This window comes from Physeter macrocephalus, chromosome 2 (genome assembly GCF_002837175.3).
Source record: "Physeter macrocephalus isolate SW-GA chromosome 2, ASM283717v5, whole genome shotgun sequence".
In the NCBI taxonomy this organism is placed as follows: domain Eukaryota; kingdom Metazoa; phylum Chordata; class Mammalia; order Artiodactyla; family Physeteridae; genus Physeter; species Physeter macrocephalus.
The window spans coordinates 109,996,123-110,015,503 of record NC_041215.1 but is presented as its reverse complement, the minus strand read 5'-3'; the positions used below and the strand labels follow the sequence as shown (position 1 = coordinate 110,015,503).

Genomic DNA, 19,381 nt, shown 5'->3' with positions numbered 1-19,381 from the left:
TAGAATAATTACATAACATCTGAAGGGCTACAGTTTTAGCAAGGAGTACTGCAATTAATATGGCTTTGAGAGGACATTTAAAAACTAAAGTTTACCACAGGGGGATCATGCCCTCTGCTGAGGGAAAAGAAAAACATCCTCAAAACTACTGAATCAGGTTTGCACCATGTCTTTAAAATTTGACTTCATTTATAATTATAAAAATAATGCATCTTCATAAAGATTAAAAATACTTCCACATTGGAATATCATGATATTCTTTTCTTCTCCTTTGCCCATTTTCACATTATAAATTTGTCAGACCCCCTTCATTTCATTCTCTCTTTAACCCTGTTACTATGTTTTTAAAAAGAAGAATATGTCTTAATGCTTATAGATCTGATATATATTTTTTAATAACACTGAGCATACTGACAACCTATGATAAATGTGCAATAACTTAGTATTGTGTTATTAGTAGCATTCATTAATTTATGACTATTTATAATATTTGCAATGGTGTGAATGTTTGTGTGCCCCCAAAATTCATGCTGAAATCCCAACCCTCAAAATGATGTAATTTAGGACGTGGGACCTTTGAGCAGTACTTAGGTTATGAGGGTGGAGCCATCATGAATGGGATTAGTGCCTTATAAGAGAGGCTCCAGAGAGATCCCTAGTCCCTTCCACTATCTGAGGACACAGTGAGACATTTTAACAGTTTTTTTTAAACTTAGCATAAAGAAGTTGCCGTAAAGAGCTCAGCATTTTAAGTTGCCTAGCAAATTCCACAAGCTGAAAAACTTCAAATATATCTTTTAAAATATTGGGTTGGCCAAAAAGTTCATTTGGGTCTTTCCGTAACATCTTACTTTTTGGCCAACACAGTAAAAGCAAAAGTCTCAACATTAAGTCTCTTTGGGTGATGAAATGTTTTGAAATTAGACAGAGGTAATGATTGCACCACATAGTGAAGGTACTAAATGTCACTGAATTGAACACTTAAAAAAAAAAAAAACTCCTGACATGAAGAAGCACTTATCACAAAAAGAAAGGGAAAATATTAGCTGACACCTATTCTAATGCAGTGGTGTTACATATCTGTTCAAATGAATTTTATTTTGCTTCTGAACGTTTATTGGTCCTTTTGGGATATGTCTTTTTGTAGTATAATGGTCATGGAAAACATGACATGCAAGTTAAAAACAATGAGGATTTTAAAAGTCTATTAAAATTGATATTTTCCATTTATTTCATATTTATAACTTCCAATTCTCTGATTTTCTTTATTTTTGGCCACTTGGCTTGCAGGATTTTAAAATTCCCTGACCAGGGATCAAACCCGTGCCCACTGCAGTGGAAGCGCAGAGTCCTAACCACTGGACCGCCAGAGAATTCCCTCTGGTTTTCTTTTTAGAAAGATCACTGCCTGCTGAAGTAAGTGAATTAGAAAGGGTCAAGAATGCATGCAGAGAGACCTGTTGGGAAACTGCTGCAATAGTCCAGGTTAAAAAATAATGAAGGCTGGACATCATTATAGGATGTTGGAAGGTAAGGAAGGAGAAGAAAAAAAGATGACTCTTAGGTTTTGAACTTGAATAGCTGGGGGTGGGGGAGGTGCCATTTAAAATAATGAGAAAGACTGGGGGAGGGCAGTTTAGAACTAGGGAACCAAGAGTTCTGATTTAGAAATGTTAAATGTGGGATGCCTATTCAATATTGAAGATGTCGAGTAGGCAGTTGAATATAGAACTATGGAACACAGAAGGCTAGAGTATAAAGTTGAGAGTGATGAATTTAAGTCATGATATATTTTAAAGACTTAAGACTGGAAGTGATCACTTGAGGAAGAGTTATAGAAAGAAAAGGGAGCCCCAAATCAAGCTATGGGGCACTCCCATAACTCTAGAGCCCAGACATAAAAGACTAAGAAGAAATGGCCAGTGAGGTGAGAAAGTTTTTGTGTCATAGAAGCTGAAAGATTAAGAAAATGTTTCAAACAGGAAAGAGTAATCAGCTGTGTCCCATGCTACTGAGAAGGCAAGTATGATAAGAACAAAGAATAACCACTAGATTTATTCACTTGAAATTCCATATAATTGAGTACCTAGGATTTATTAGGGTCTATCATTAGTGTTTCTCCTACAACAAATATTTGCTCCTCACAACTCAGTGAGGTATGTTTTATTATCCCCATTTTTATAAATGTGGAAAGTGAGGCTCAGAGAGGACAAATAACTTATCCAAGATCACAAAGCTGAAATTCAATGCTTACCCTGGGTTGACATAGGAGATAAACTTGTTCAGTTAACGAGTCATATAAAATAGTTTATGTATGCTCCTAGTAAATCATGATTATTGATGAGAAATCATAATATGTTGGGTTCCTATAAAATATAGTGGCTTTGAAATAAGGAAAACCAAATGAGGTTTAAATTTAAAAATATATGAGCTATCCTTTCATATTTGTACCTATATACATAAGGATATAGCAACAATGTCAGAAAAACATTTGTTTTACATGCACTTTAAAATATTTCAACTAATTTTCTAATAGAATAAGGTTTTTAATATTTATATTGAGCCGAAGTGGCTCAAAGAAATGTTTGGCAGACCTCTATAAGGCTTTAATTGGCTCACAAATTGGACTCTGCCAGCCTGCTACTAAAATGCTTTATACAAAATTGAGGGATTTTTCTTTTCTAATTGAAAGCTACTGATAATATATGATGCTTGTTCAAAGTAAGATATCTGCATTTTTTCAGAAAGGTTACTCTGAATTAAAGAGGTAAATGTGAATGTAAATGTAGGCAAAATGTTTCTACTTTCTTCATGAATGAGAATTAATTTTACAAAGAAAAACGTGAAATCTCCATTCATGATAGAATTTATTTCCACATTTTCCGATCACTGAAAATAATTTACATTTAAAGTGCCAAATTTCCTTTTCCTGTCTGAATAAACACAATCCTTAAGGTATTTGCTTTTTGAAAAAAATTAAAATTAGAGCTTGACTTTCAACCTGAGGGTGATAGTTATCAAAATAAGTGTGCTGCCTCATCTAGCACAAAGATTATAAAATAGTACTGTCAGTGGGATGACATTTAAAAATCCAATAGCAAATCTCCAGTTATTAAAGAATAGATGTCAATTATTCTAGTTTAATTTTACTTTCAACACGTGAATTTAAGTACTCTGATCCATCCCTTCTTTGAAGCATTCAAATTCAAAAACAATCTTCATCTCATACAAAGCACACCTTTAAAAAAGAACTTTTCTCAACTCTCAAAAGAAAAAAAAGTCTTATAAAATGACACACTTATTTAGGACTATTATGGACTAGAGTATAACCTGGTCTTAAAGGAAAAGGAATCTATTTAGTTCTATTGCAATATTTATTTAAATAGTAGAAATCTAACAAGGACTTACTGTATAGCACAGGGAACTATATTTAATATCTTGTAATAACCTATAATGGAAAAGAATCTGTGTAACTGTATCACTTTTCTGTACACCTGAAATACTGTAAATCAACTACACTTCAATTAAAAAAAACAATAGAAGTCTTCTTAGGTAATTTCTTTCTACTTTAGGCATTATTATCACTCTACAATAAAGACTTTCTTTTTTTTTTATTTCCTAACATGTATTCCCTCCAAACTTATCAGTACAAATTACAGGGGTTTTTTCTGGTTTCAAAGATAGATGTATACATTCTTAGTTCTCACTCATTTTAATAATAATAATAAAACAAATTACCAAAATTTACCATTAAAAGATCTGGTAGCCTAAATAACATAACTTTATCACAGACTATACGGTATAATATTAGAAATTTTCTATTTACAAAAACAATATTTTAAAGGAGGGCATTATTTTACTATTCGTAAGATAAAGACAAGATTATTTAAATGTTTCCCATTTTAAAAGATTTACAAATAAATTCAAAATATATATAATGTTTAAAAAATTATCATTTCCTATTTGTATAGTTACTGAAATCTGCTCTCTGATTAATGGCTTCATGTATTTTCCTAATAGAGATTTGGTAGAAGAAGAGATTTGGAATTACAAGTCATGGGTTGGAGAATTCTTATATCAATTACCAGCTGTATGTGAATGCACTTTGTGAATTTAAAGGCACTGTATATATCTTAACTATTTTCACTACTTTAAAAGTACATATTGGATGTTGGAAAAAGTTTAACCTTCTAAATCCATAATTTCACAACATGCCACAATGTTAAGGTTTGAGAAGTAGCTGGACAAAATCTCAATGTCCCAATCAACAAAAATAATTCAGATGAAAAAATTATCTTGGGGTTTCAAGGAAATTAATGTCCATCAGAAACTCATATTTTAGGGCTTCCCTGGTGGCGCAGTGGTTGAGAGTCCGCCTGCCGATGCAGGGGACATGGGTTCGTGCCCCAGTCCAGGAAGATCCCACATGCCGCGAAGCGGCTGGGCCTGTGAGCCATGGCCGCTGAGACTGCGCGTCCGGAGTCTGTGCTCCGCAACGGGAGAGGCCACAACAGTAAGAGGCCCGCGTACGGCAAAAAAAAAAAAAAGAAAGAAACTCATATTTTAGCCTTCATTATCTAAAACGGCTACCCACCCATTTGGTTTTCTTTCCTATCAGGGAAGATTTGTCCTAAATTGTATGTAATTCTTTTTTTAAAAAATTGTATGTAATTCCAATAATTCTGGTTCTTACTGACATATCTCAAGCAATGTACTTAAAGCTACTGGTACAGAAAATAAGTCTGCATCCCATACTTAGAGGTATGCTATTGCATAACTTCATGTTCAGCATAATTGAGCCAGTGCTTGGTAATTAATAGAAAACACCTGTTAAAGTAGAGACTCAAAAGTTTAAATATAAATTAAATCATCATTTTAAAAAATGTATGGTTTCAAGGTCTTTTCTACTGATTAGAATTTCACTTTTTCATTTTTGTATGAAACACAACCTTATTCTATAGTCTACTAATCTAATTTTGATTTCCTTAAAGAAAAACAAGGACTTCAAGATATTTGCAAAGCAATCAGAATTTTTGCTGCAATCTTTCACAAGTTTTTCACCTATACCTGACTCTTAGGTATGTCTTAAGAGTCTCACCTTTATAAAGTCTCTCCAGAAATGTAACTTAGTTTTCATAAAGCAAATTACTCTTTGTCTTAGTTTATACAATTTAAAAAATTAAATTATTTAATTACAACAAAAATTACAAGTGGCCTAAACAGTTTGGAAAGTGGGGCAGTGGGTTGCTGGAGCCAGCTCCCACCAGTTCAGGATTCAACTGGATGCATCTTTTCCCAGGTCCTCATTTAATGACCTCACTTTGGTAGCTTGAAATTAGCCACGGTGGGAGTATTTACACCATGGATATAAACAAACATTATAAATCAAGGCTTTTTTTCAGAGAGTCAGGTATTAAACATTTACCAGCACAGCACAAGTACTGAGTATACAGCTGTCCCTCAGTATCCGAGGAGGATTGGTTTCAGGAGCCCCAAAGATGCCAAAATCCACTGACACTCAAGAGCCTTATATAATCTGGTGCAGTACATTACAATGGATTCAGTCGGCCATCTGTCTCTGTGGACAACTATACTAGCAAATAGCGTACTGACCAAGACCCTTCAGAATGCTCTAGGCTTCAACCAAGATATTTTTGTTAATTCTATTATTTTTTAATTAATTTTTATTGGAGTATGGTTGCTTTAGAATGTTGTGTTAGCCTCCACTGCACAACAAAATGTATCAGCGATACACATACAGATATCCCCTCCCTTTTGGACTTCCCTCCAATTTAGGTTACCACAGTGCTCTAGGTGAGTTCCCTGTGCTATACAGCATGTTCGCATCAGTTGTCCATTTTATACATAGTATCAATAATGTATATGTGTCAATCCAAGGCTCCCAATTCCTCCCACCCCACTCCTTTCCCCCTTGGTATCCATACATTTGTTCTCTAAGTCTGTGTCTCTGTTTCTGCTTTGCAACTAAGATCATCTATACCATTTTTCTAGATTCCACATATACGCGTTATTATACGATATTTGCTTTTCTCTTTCTGACTTACTTCACTCTTTATGACACTCTCTAGGTCCATCCACATCTCTACAACTGACCCAATTTCATTCCTTTTTATGGCTGAGTAATATTCCATTGTATATATGTACCACATCTTCTTTATCCATTCCTCTGTCAATGGACGTTTAGGTTGCTTCCATGTCCTGGCTATTGTAAGTAGTGCTGCTATGAACATTGGGGTGCATGTGTTTTTTTGAATTATGGTTTCTCTGGGTATATGCCCAATAGTGGGATTGCTGGGTCATATGGTAGCAACCAAGATATTTTATAAGGGAAATGGTTAAGCAGAGTATGGTTAAGAAAGTTCCTACTTTATCTTCAAGAAGGGCCAATGGAGGAAAATAATTGTTTTCATATGTCTTTCAAGCACTGAATCACATTTTATTTTGACAGAAGTTAACAAAAGATTATTATTCTTTCTTAAGTAAGCTGTCGGATCTAAAATTCATTGATTCTATATTCTTACCGTTTTGTGATCATTAACAATCATAAGTTCCAAATATTTCATTTCTTCAAACACACCACGAGATGGCTGTGAAAAATAAAAATATGTGGTCAGAATGGTGGCTGATAGAAAATATCTCTGATGCTGACTGTTAAGTGGTAGACTGACTTTGAATTTCAGAAGAACTCTTTGCTGCTCACTTTATGAACATCCTCAAAGAAACTCGGTCAGGGAAATGAAAAAAAAAGTGACTGTAAAGTGTGGGTAAACATACAAGCATTCAGAAAAGAACTGTATTTAATTATCATTAAAGTATTCATCCAGATAGAGAGAGCTCATGTTGTTTTTATTTTATTTTTATATGTAAAAATATTCTAGAGAAAAATGTTCAGTGTAATTCTGTTAAAATAAATCTCAATTTCTTTGGCATTAAGATATGATAAAAATATTCACATCTACTCAAAACTTCAAAGAAAAACTGTACAAAACTTTAATAAGAATAGCACAGTACATCTGGAACAGGTACAATGTAATCATATAGAAACCTTAATTCAGTGGAGTGAAATTCTCATAATAATGTACTAATTCTTAACCACACAACTTCTCAAAGGAACAAATGTTGACAGTTACAATATTCTGAATTCTTCTAAATTTTGATTACTACTAGATAATCCTTTAAGAGGAAGGGCTAAGGACTTTAGCTGTCGTTTGGACTTTTATTTCTTTTTCATAGTTGGAAGAGTACATGATCATTGATCAGTTGTATTTGATAGGGGCGGGCTGTAGTGAAACATCAATAGCCTATATAAAACTTATTACCAACTGCATCTTCAAGAGTAAGCAAAAAGAGATCTCTAAGTTAAAAAAAATTGTTTCCATAATCACCATAATACAAAGACAGACTCATAAAAGAGGATGATTTGACCTACAACCAAGTTTTTGATGGCTGGTGGTCTAATTTTTTCACAAAAGTACATTCAGCAAAACATTATCTAAAGTGTGCAATTTTCAGTATAATTACTCATTAAGTTATCTAGCAAATTACCATGCAATCTATATGCCATGGAATTAATTTTTGGTTACATAGCATTCACCATGTAATTACTAAACAGTCCCCATCATTACAGCTTTCTAATCTATTATGAAATAGACTAGGAAGATAATTTCAGTTACAAAGCCCCTATACATTTATCAATACATGGGAGCTCTATGACAGTTGTTGATTATATAATTACATGATTCTTATTTAGTAACTATCATGCTACTAATGGTCAAAGAGATTTATTCTGTTCAGAAAAACACATCCAGCTTCAAAGTGTGGTATAACTTTTTAATTTGAAAAGAAATACAAATAAGCATGGTTAGTCAACATTTCAAAACCTAACTCTTCCCCTACTTTTTTGTTAGTAGATTATTTTATATGATAAGTCATACCAGAAAAAAATAAACAAATAAAAAGCCTGCTCTACCTTCAATAGAAAAAATGCACTGCAATTTTCATAAGAAAAATGCTTTGAAAATAGAGCTAAAACAATACATTCTTAGATGCCTTCAGGGTTCATAGAACATCAAAATCAGTTTATATCACTTACAGACAAAGCTGAATAAAAAGCACCATGCCCATAAGACTCAAATCATAGGGTATTTTGGTTTTGGGTTTTGTTTGTAAGAGGAAATTGCCCAAATCTAAACCGTTTTAGGTACACTTAGCCACAGTGTGATGACAGGCACACAATTTGAGTGAAAGAGCCCCGCCTACGACTCAACGCCACACTCACATTCACTGCTCTCTTCCTTCTCCTTTTCAACCACTGTAATTCAGATAGGAAGGGCCACTGGTCACTGCTTTCCATACCTGTGCAAAAGAAAAAGAATACCAAAATTTATGTTTGACTGCATTTCAATGGGAGAATGTTTTTAAAATATTATATGAAGGAATAGTAGCACTGATAGCATTTGTCATCTCAAAATCAAAATAAGCTAAGGTGAAAAAAGCACACCAATCATTAAATATTTCACATTTTCATAGTCACAAATATTAATATAATTCAAAGGTATAATTTTCTTCCAAACCTCATGAAAAAATATGAGCTATTCAAGACTCCTTGGAACATGCGTATTTCATCTACAAACACCTGACCCTGGATATCTGAAAATTTAGAAGAATTCTACTATGCTTAATTCATTTTAGAATTAAAAGTAATGTGTGGCATAAGCTTTTGCATAAATTACTAAAGATTTTGGGTATTAATATACAGAAGTAACATCACATACTCCAATAATCCAAAAGAAGCTTTTGCCAAATCAGCATGCTTGAGATGCCACAGGACAAGAGCATAAGACACTAAAAGTTGGTTAAAGAGCAGCAAACTTCCAGGAAAATCTAAGGATGAACCTCCCTGTAAATCACTCTGTTAAATCTGGCCACACTCTCCAGTTCCTAACACAGCTTTACTTCTGGGCTTCATATTTCAGTCTTTCCATCAGAAATGACTCTCCATGCTTCATTACACGAAAACCACAGTTCACTCCACTGCCCACCCAAACTGCTCACTCCAGACCTCAAACCTGCTCCATTTCCCAACAAGCCTGCATGTCCACTGAGCTCCAAGTCAAGGCTCCTAGTACATAAAATAGAATGGCTTCTTTAATTAAAACTTACTGAGATTCTTCATTTGCTTAGAATATTGTCCTGCCAAGGTTTTCTCGATTATGTGTGGTCGACCTGTGCTTTTCTGAAACAAAAACAATTGTAGTCAATTAAAAAGCAAGATGTGATCACACCTCTACGGAACAGTGTTAGCACTTTCTCTAATATCTTTCCTAAAATGGAAACATTTATATGCTGATGTGTTAGTTATCAAAAATGAAAAGTAGATGGTTTATTGAAACTTGAATTTTAAATAAAATAGAGCATCATCCAATTGCCCCAGTTTAGATAAAACCATAGTTTCATTAGCTACTCTTAAACCTTGGCTTTCTTCAAAGCCATGAATAGGAAATTCACAAGAAAAAAACACAAATGGTCAATGAATATATTTTTTAAAAGGTGAATACTACTTGAACACTCCTTCAAAATGCAAATAAAAAGATATACCAATTACTGACATCAAGTTGGCAAAGGTTTAAAAATTATGATAACTCTAGTCAATTATAGTTGCAAGGCAAAACACTTTCACACTGCTGGTAGGAGTAAATTGGTAGCATAGTTCAGAGAGAAATTTAGCAATTCTATCAACAATCTGGAAAATATTCATATCCTTTGCCCTAGATACTATACTTTTAGAAAAGTCTTATTTCCATCACTACTATTAGCTTCCATTACTGAGTGCATAGTGTGTGTCAGCCAATTTAATCCTCACAAGAACTCCATACAGTGCATATTTTATCCCCATTTTACAAATTAAAATATTGAGGCTCAGAGAGATACATTGTTGAGTTAAAATTATATTACAAAATAATGATTTAATTTATTTTTGAAAATTGGGAACATAACATTGAAAAACTGGAAGAATGTACACTGAAAAGTGAGGAGAAGTTATCTCTGGGGAATGGGATGATGGATAATTACTATTTGGTTAAGTATTTGCTTAATTTGCTTTTCCAAATTCCTTACAGTGTTTTATAATCAGAAAAGTTATTTTTAAAAGTGTTCTTAATAGATTACATAAAAGACTTACAATAATGAAAAGTTTTGCTCTTTATTTATTACTTGAGAAATAACATGAATTCTTACTATAAATACTTGATCCATATTACTGGACTTATTATAAAGCATACTAAAATTAATAATAATTATAAACTAAACATCAAAAATCTAAATTCAGACTTCCCTGGTGACGCAGTGGTTAAGAATCCGCCTGCCAATGCAGGAGACACAGGTTCAAGCCCTGGACCGGGAAGATTCCACATGCCATAGAGCAACTAAGACCGTGTGCCACAACTACAGAAGCCCGTGCACCTGGAGCCCGTGCTCCTCAACAAGAGAAGCCACCGCAATGAGAAGCCCGCGCACCGCAACGAAGAGTAGCCCCCGCTCACAGCAACTAGAGAAAACCCGCATGCAGCAACGAAGACCCAACACAGTTTAAATAAATAAATAATTAAAAATTTTTTTAATGGACTGTATTTTTTTTTAATCTAAATTCAAGTAGACTAAACTCTTAATTCTGGTATCAGGTGAAAAGAAAGATACATAGAGTGATGAAACTCACAACTAGCAACATAATTTTAAAAACTGACTAATTTAAAGTTTCAAGCACTGTTCCTTTCCCTCTACCCATGATGAAAATGAGGATAAATCATTACATGATTATGTAATCATTACATCATGAATGAAAGGCAGGCAGTAAAAAAGGAAGGCAAAAAAGAAAAGGCATGAAGTATATAACAATCAGCTCGTAAAGAATATGATTATGGGTTTAACAATGCAAAAGCAACGCTTTAAACATTATGATAATAACAGTTTATAAATTTCTTCAAGAGTTTAATAGACATAGTCACATATATTTATTAATTCATCAAATGTGTAAAATTGTCCTACTAGGGATGTAATGAAAAATTATCTCATTTTACCTATTTAAAAACTCAAGGCTTAGGGAGTTGTTATTTTGGGTTTTTTGTTTTGTTCTTTGCTTTTGTTTTTGTTTTGTTTTGTTTTGTTTTAGAGTCACAGGGCCATTAATCAATGCCAGAAATCAAAGTCAATTTTTTGCTTGATGAGTCAAATAATTTTGCTGTGTACAGGCTATCTACCTACAATTGGAGTAGGGGAAAAATATTTTACTTAATCAAAATGTCTTTATCTAGGTGGGATGGTCTTCATTATCTGGTCATTTTTATAATTACTAGTTGAAAAATAATGCTGGTTTATTCAAACATAAAACATTTAAAACTTAATGACTTTTCTGCCTCAAATTTGAAATTACCCCATAGTCATACATACACAGCAACATAAAGAAAATAAACGTTTGTCAACTGTTCTTGTCAATAGCCTGAATGACTATTTCCTATCTCAAAATTATTTTGTCTACATTTGAAATCTCTAAAGATTAAAAAAAAAAACATTTTCTGTTCCCCATCAATGATTGCAATATCCTGACTCTATCACTTTCAAAATATTCTTTTCCCATTAGCAGCTCTTTTCACTGATATGACTCCCCTACTGTTACCTCTTAGTGCCTTCACCTCCTACCATTCTCCCCTGTCTGCTCCTCTCCAACCTAGTTGGGTTCCTCACAGTTCCTAGAACACGCTGGGAATACTCCTGCCTCAGGGCCTTTGCATTTGCTCTTCTCCTGCAATGCTTTTCCAGCCCCCTAATTTCCTGAGGGTCTTCATTCAAAACTCACCACCTCATTGTGTGTTAAAATATAAATTTTAACTCTCCTCTCCACTTTCCTGGCTTCATTTTTTCTCCTTAGCACGCACTATCTAACATACCATATGCAATTACTTATTAACCTATTTATTCCTGTCTCTGCCCCTGTAGATTACAAGCCCTACTAGGCTCAGGCTCTGTGTCTATTTTGTTCACCACTGTATCCCCAGCTCCTAAAATACTACCCAGTATATAGAAAGCCTTCATTACAATATTTTTTAATATATATATATATTAAATATTAAATTTGGTTGCCTTCTATTAGTGAGCAACATGATTAGAGTTCATGATTTACTTTTTTCCAGTTTTATTGAGATCTTATTGAAATATAGCATTGGATAAGTTTAAAGTGTACAACATAATGATTTGATATATGTATATATTACACAATGATCACCACAATAAGTTTAGCTAACATCCATCACCTCACATAGTTACACATTTTTTTCTTGTGATGAGAACTTTGAAAATCTATTCTCTTAGCGCTTTCAAATATACAATACTGTATTGTTAACGATAGTTACATGTTGTACATTACATCCCCAGAATTTATCTTATAACTGGAAGTTTGTACCTTTCGACCATTTTCATTCATTTCCCCCACTGGCCTCTGGTAACCACTAATCTATTCTCTGTTTACATGAGTTCAGTTTTTTTAGATTCCACATGTAAGTGAAATTATACAGTATTTGTTTTTCCCTGGCTGATTTATTTCACTCAGCATAATGTCTTCTTGATTTCTTATCTAGGTTGCTGGCCTATACATGACTCCTAACATTATTTTCTGCCCTATCTCAAAAGAAAACTAAATATTGTATAATGTAATCTTAGTTCAACACACAGATTTCCCCACTGAAGATTCTTAGACTCACAAAAGTTATGTACTTGCTTACAGTCATACAATTATCTAAAGACTGTGAGAATAAAAGCTAGCTTAAAGGAAAACAAGGTGGTCAGTACAAAATAAAGCATCCTCTCTGCTCTTTCAGTAGACTGGGAAGAACTGGTCTTAGCTTTAGAAAACCTAGGTTTGATGCCTCTTACCATGCCTTACTGGTATGTGATCTGGGATGTGTAACTTAAGCTTCAAAACTCCTGGTATCAGTCCAAGTGTGAAATAAGGTGCTATAGATAAATGCACTTTGAAATCTACCAGATTGCCTCTTTATTGCTCAAAAACAAAGATGCTGGGAAAGTAAGGAAAAGGAAACCATAAGGAAATTGATGTCAGTCAGACTCACCTCATCATGAACCAGCTCCAGTGGTTCTACCATATACACAAAGGTATTATCTTCAAACATACCACTATGAAAATAAACCACAGGAGCAGAGAGTTAACAAATACAGCAAACATAGTATGTCTTTAAAAATAAAGAGTGTATCTGAATAAATACCTTTATACTGTCCCAAATCAAATTCACATACCTGCATGGAGTCACACTGTGGTCCCACCACTGCACTAGAGACAATATATAGGCTACACAGAGTGTAAAAAGTGTACACCAAGTGCATACACATTATATCTGGCATAATGAGTTTTTGAAATTAAATGGACAGATAAGAAGATTAAACTGGGATAGAACTATTCATGCTGTTCCAGTATCTCAAGTTATTATTACAGAACCATGTACAACTAGCACAAATTTGTTATGCAAATCCAATATCATCTGTGAGAAAATAGGTTCTTCATGTATAAAGAAAAGCTAAAACCATCTGATTCTGAAAAGGCAAACAGAAGTATCTTTATGCTTGCAAGTTGCGAATTTCCATTAAGACTCTGTGTTGAAAATCGCATTTAATTTTGAGAGACACAGGATTTTTTTATAAAGTGTGGAGATAGGATTTTCAAGATCTCTTTCATCACATGGCCACAACAGACCTTAACATTAAGTGTTACTGTGTTCGAGTCTAAAAGGCACCTACAGATGTTTTTCAAGACCCTGTCTGAAAGCTGAAGCATGGGCTCCTCTCTTTAGAACCCCACCCTTGCCTGGCCACCTCCTGCTTATCCTTAGGTTACGCTGAGTGATAGTTCCTCTGGGGGATACCTCTGGGAAACCTTTCTGGACTAGGGTCGGTCATCCCAAAAGTCCCTGTCCTTCCCCTTCACAGTACCCACCAAAATGGCAATTAAATAATAATCTGTATAATCATTTGTTTAATCTCTAAATCACCAGCAAACTCTATGTGTTAAGAGAGCAGGGACTTTGCCCTCCTTGTTCATGACTCCACATCCACTGTCTAACCCAGGACTGGTACAGAAGAGTCACTAAAATAACTATGAAAGACAAGATGGAAAGGGTGAATGGATGAAACCAAGTTCATTCTCCCAATGACAGTCCCACATACTGAAGTCCATTGCAGGTCGACAGAGCCACCCTGGAGTCCTTGATACCTCTGATGTTTCCATGGTAATAACAGTGCTCTCCACCCTGCAATGCAGAAGAAGATTTCATTGATAAATTATGCTTTCTCCATCACGATTCACTCTTTGGGATGATCCTGTAAAGCAAAAAGAAAGGCAAGGATGATCCTAGAAACTCCTCCTGTTTGATAGGAAATCTCAAAGAGCACTAGGAGATTTTTCAACTTTTCTATAAGAAGCAGGTGTATACTCAATGTAATGAAGGAGAAAAGCCTTTAACAGAGGACTAAGACACCAATGCAACTGGAACAACTTATATACCTTTGCAGCCCCCAAAGGTGCTGTTCAGAATCATTTTTTATGGAAAACTACACAAAGCTTGGGGATTTGCTTTCTTACCTTTTAAAATCAGTTTTTTAATTTTTTAAGAACTAATACATGAACTTAGTTTTCAAAGGCAAATAGTAACTGCGAGGACTGTTTTAAAAAACACAGCAGTTTCCTGTCGCTTTCTCTCACCACCCACACATTTTTAACACTTTTAGCTGTTTCTTCTGTTGTTTACCAGTGTATTTCTGAATGGAATATTTATACTGTTATGTCCTGATTTATTTCACTTTAGAAATTACCTTCCTAATATAGAATCTTGAAATCCCCTCTCACCCCCCATACATTCCAACACACATCACAGGCTTTTGGTTAAATTGATATTTAGTGTTTGTATTATGACTATGCACATCTTGTTCATAGCTGTGCCACTCTGACTACCTTGTCTTTTTTGCTCCATTTAAAATTTTTTTGAGAACTTTTATTTTCTTCTCTGCTTTTCCATGTATTTAGCACGTACATAGACCCTATTATCTAAAACATTATCTACAACTCTTCTAGTATGGTCAAGCACATCAGGTAATTTATCACATCTGTTTTGTTCCTGGAGACACCCCTCTTGCTCCACCCTCCTGCTGGGCCTGATGCACAGCCGCTTTACAGGACTTGTCTGTAGCATCATCCTGGGAACTCCTTTGTCCCCTTTCTGTATTGAATCCTAGATCCCATGTCTTCTCCATTCAAGGTACCCTTTCCTGGAGGTATACATCCCCTGGTAATTTGTTGAAAAAGTGTTTGTAGAAGATAAACTTGATGAGAACTTGCATGTTTGAAAACTCCTTTTTCTGTCTTCACACTAGATTGATCTTGTGGGTGGGTAGAGAATTCTAGACAGGAAATTATTTTCTCTCAGCATTTCAAAGGCATTGTGCACGGTCTTAAAGCTTCTAATGTTGCTGTTGAGAACTGGAAATTATTCTAATTGTTGACACTGTCTATACAATCTATTTTTCCCCTTTCAAGAAGACTGTAGGAAATTCTATTCACACCCATTTTCACAAAATCTCAGGATGTGCCTCAGTGAGGACTTTGCTTACTGATTGCACTGGGCACGCACTCTGCGGCACCCTTGAATCAAGAAAATGCACTCTACCCAATATTCTGTAATAATCTATATGGGAAAAGAATCTGAAAAAGAATGGATATATGCATAATATATGTAACTGAATCACTTTGCTGTACACCGGAAAGTAACACAACATTGTAAATCAACTATACTCCAATATAAAATAAAGATTAAAAAATAAAAAACTCAGACTCTTCATGAAACATGTTTGAGCCTGTGGCAGTGCAGGTAATAAATAATATATCCATTAAAATATTTAAAAAAAGAAAACGCATGCACTTCAGTTCTGGGAAACTTCTATTATTTCTCTGATAACACCCGTCCTTTCCATTTTTCTCTACAAGCTGAGCCCTTCTACCAGAGTAGAGAAGGAATGGCTGCCTGTCTATCTGGGGTAGGGAGTAGATCAGGAATTTAGTACCTTCTCCATGTAGACTTTCAACCAATCTTTCTGTTTTCTGGCACCTTCAATTCCTGGGGCTTTCTGGGTGCAGGGACACAAGTTGGCTTTGTTCAGCTTGGTTTTGTCCCAGCGGAACTTAGCAAAGCAAGAAAAAACTCAAACCTAAGACAACTACTCCTCATCCGTCTGCTTTCTATCACCTACAATTTTACGGACACCTCTAATCAGCTGTCTTCTCTGCTCTTATCTTTATCCTTGTGAGTTTACACCCTTTTTTTTTTGTCTCTCACTGCTGCGGCCTCTCCCGTTGCGGAGCACAGGCTCCGGACGCGCAGGCTCAGCGGCCATGGCTCACGGGCCCAGCCGCTCTGCGGCATGTGGGATCTTCCCGGACCGGGGCACGAACCTGTGTCCCCTGCCTCGGCAGGCGGACTCTCAACCAATGCGCCACCAGGGAAGCCCTTACACCCTTTTTTAAAATTCCTTAACTGTTATTTGAGTGTCTTATTACCAGGAAATTGAGATAAATATAAGCACTGAATCCACATTGCCTAACCAGAAGCTTCCTATTTGTTTTCTTTTACTTATTTATTTATTTTATATTGAAGTAGAGTTGATTTACAATGTTGTGTTAGTTTCAGGTGTATCGCAAAGGGATTCAGTTATACATACATATATATCTCATTTTTTTCAGATTCTTTTCCCGTATAGGTAATTACAAAATATTGAATATAGTTCCCTGTGCTATACAGCAGGTCCTTGTTGGTTACCTATTTTATATACAGTAGTGTGTATATGTTAATCACAAATTCCTTAAAGAGAATACTGACTTTGACTTTTTATTAATGATTTTCATTCATCTTGATCACTGCTTATTAAAGTGTATTACAATAGCCTCAGAGGCTACTTAAGTGCCTAAAGGGGTTCACCCACCCATCAAATCACCACTCCCCAACCAACTCAGTTTGTTTCCTTTTAGTAACTATAATACACACTTTCAATGTTGGTTTCTAAAATTGGTATTCTAGTATTTTTACTATTTTGTGAAGGATTGCTTTTCCGTTCTCAAAGAGCAACTCTGTATATAAATATTGACTTCTATATAATATGTCAACTTCTATTTGCATTTTCAACTCTGGAACTTATAAGCACAAATGGCATCACACATTTCAGTAATTTGAGAATCCAGGTCGATATTCAGCAATTAAATTTCAGACTCTTCCCATGATTCTAAAAACAACCATAGGTAACTGTAAATTCCATCAAACCAGTTATTTAGCACTTTGTGTCACACCAAAAGGCTATCTTAAGTCAGGTGATTGTTAGAAGTACACAGCAAACACTGTCATATTTACTTGACCTTTCTAAGAAGAGCTCTGTTTTTTAGATTTTCCTACAAACAATCTTTTCCCCCCCAAAAAATATTTCCAAGTCCTTTCTTAGATTTCAGTTTCATTCACTTGCTGAAGGTTGATGCTCTCTCAGTATAAAGGTCATTGGTACCCGTTTTAATTAAGGCAGAATATTATCTGAAGGGAACTGTTTGGTTCACTGTATATCTGGATGTGGATCACCATATTTTCTCGACTTCAAATGATATTTGTGGTAACATCTAATCCCTGATGTTTATCATCATAAGAAAGCTTTAATATCTAGATTGTGGAATTATATTAAGCACTATAAGCAATTTGGCAGGTTCTAATTTAGTGTTAGTATTAGTAGCATTAGAGGATTTTCTGAGTTTCTTATTGCTAAATTTATACCAAGTTTTTGAGAAAGCATCACCAGAAAAATACTGTTTGGCAACTCTCCAGAGTATGCAGCATTTTGTTAACACCACTACAAAGTAACATCTTCGGGTATTTCATATTAAATAAATCCCCGTTAAGAAGACGTATTCCCTCTTGGATATCAGGATGAGAGGAGCGGGTCACTGCAGAGGGGCCCCTTGCAGAGGGCCTCGTTAATGAAGACACTGAGTAGTCAGCTCTGGGGGTGCCTCCACCCAAGGAGCTAGCTATCTGGAACACTCACTGTCTCACTGCAACTGCTATCTCTATGTACAAATAGGAAGACACTCACAAAGTGCTAAAAGGCTCTGCCAAAGACAGCAAAAAGCCAAACTAAATCCCACAACTTCAGGCTCCAGTGTTTCTTTCTCCAATCAGGAAGGCCTCAGACAGTTCAAGAGTGCTGACCAGACCCTTCGAGGTCACCACTTATGAGTGGATCACAGATCTGTGACTAGGCAAACAGCAGACAGGAGAACCAAAAAGGGCTCATTCAGCACATGACACAAGTCTATGTGTGCCTCCATGGGCATCAGCATTTTCAGATTAAAAACGGTCAGTCAGTTACTTATATTCAACAAAAATGGAACATCTAATAAATGAAGATTACGGGCTTCCCTGGTGGCGCAGTGGTTGAGAGTCCGCCTGCCGATGCAGGGGACATGGGTTCGTGCCCCAGTCTGGGAAGATCCCACGTGCCGCCGAGCGGCTGGGCCCGTGAGCCATGGCCGCGCGTCCAGAGCCTGTGCTCCACAACGGGAGAGGCCACAACAGTGAGAGGCCCACATACCGCAAAAAAAAAAAAAAAAATGAAGATTACCGGGTAGTCAAAGGAACTTAAAAATCCTAGTAAGTGGGCTCCCCAACTTTCTCAGCCCACCACTTCCGCATAAAATCCCACAAGCCAGATAATGCTCAAACAACCCCACTGGAAACCATCAGGCAACTCCCGCAAATAATGAAACACCGAAGTCATGTGCCTCCTTTAACACATTTCCTAATCAGATGTGTAACAGCTCTGTGAGTCTAGTGATAACTTGGCAAGGGAAAAAAAAGATTTGGCTCCCTGGTATTATTGACTGAATGACAGGAATGATTTGATTCTACTCACTTTATTTTTTTTTCACTTTCTTTTGTTCTTTTTTTAAAATTGGAATATAGTTGACTTACAATGTTGTGTTAGTTTCAGGTATACAGCAAAGTGATTCAGTTTATCTATCTGTCTATATTCTTTTTTAGATTCTTTTACATTACAGCTTATTACAAGATATTGAGTATAGTTCCTTGTGCTACAATACAGTAGGTCCTTGTTGGTTATCTAGTTTATATATAGTAGGGTGTATATTTTAACCCCATACTCCTAATTTATCCCTCCCCCACCTTCCCCTTTGATTTTACTCATTTTAAATAGAACCTATTGGAAACAGAACCTATCGTTTCAATATAATTTATTTTAAAATTGCCCCACC

General features: G+C 35.5%; 1 protein-coding gene across 1 annotated transcript in view; it reads right to left on the bottom strand.

Moving 5' to 3' along the window:
• The window catches only part of ADAM23 (ADAM metallopeptidase domain 23), a 160,896-nt gene that overhangs the window by 50,926 nt on the left and 90,589 nt on the right, over positions 1-19,381 (bottom strand). Inside the window, exons 5-9 of the mRNA XM_024124688.1 lie at positions 14,251-14,333; positions 13,143-13,206; positions 9,184-9,256; positions 8,300-8,376; positions 6,543-6,608 (exon numbers count right to left, since the gene is read on the bottom strand). Coding sequence (XP_023980456.1) covers positions 6,543-6,608; positions 8,300-8,376; positions 9,184-9,256; positions 13,143-13,206; positions 14,251-14,333 — 363 coding nt within the window. The remainder of the gene's footprint in view (positions 1-6,542; positions 6,609-8,299; positions 8,377-9,183; positions 9,257-13,142; positions 13,207-14,250; positions 14,334-19,381) is intronic.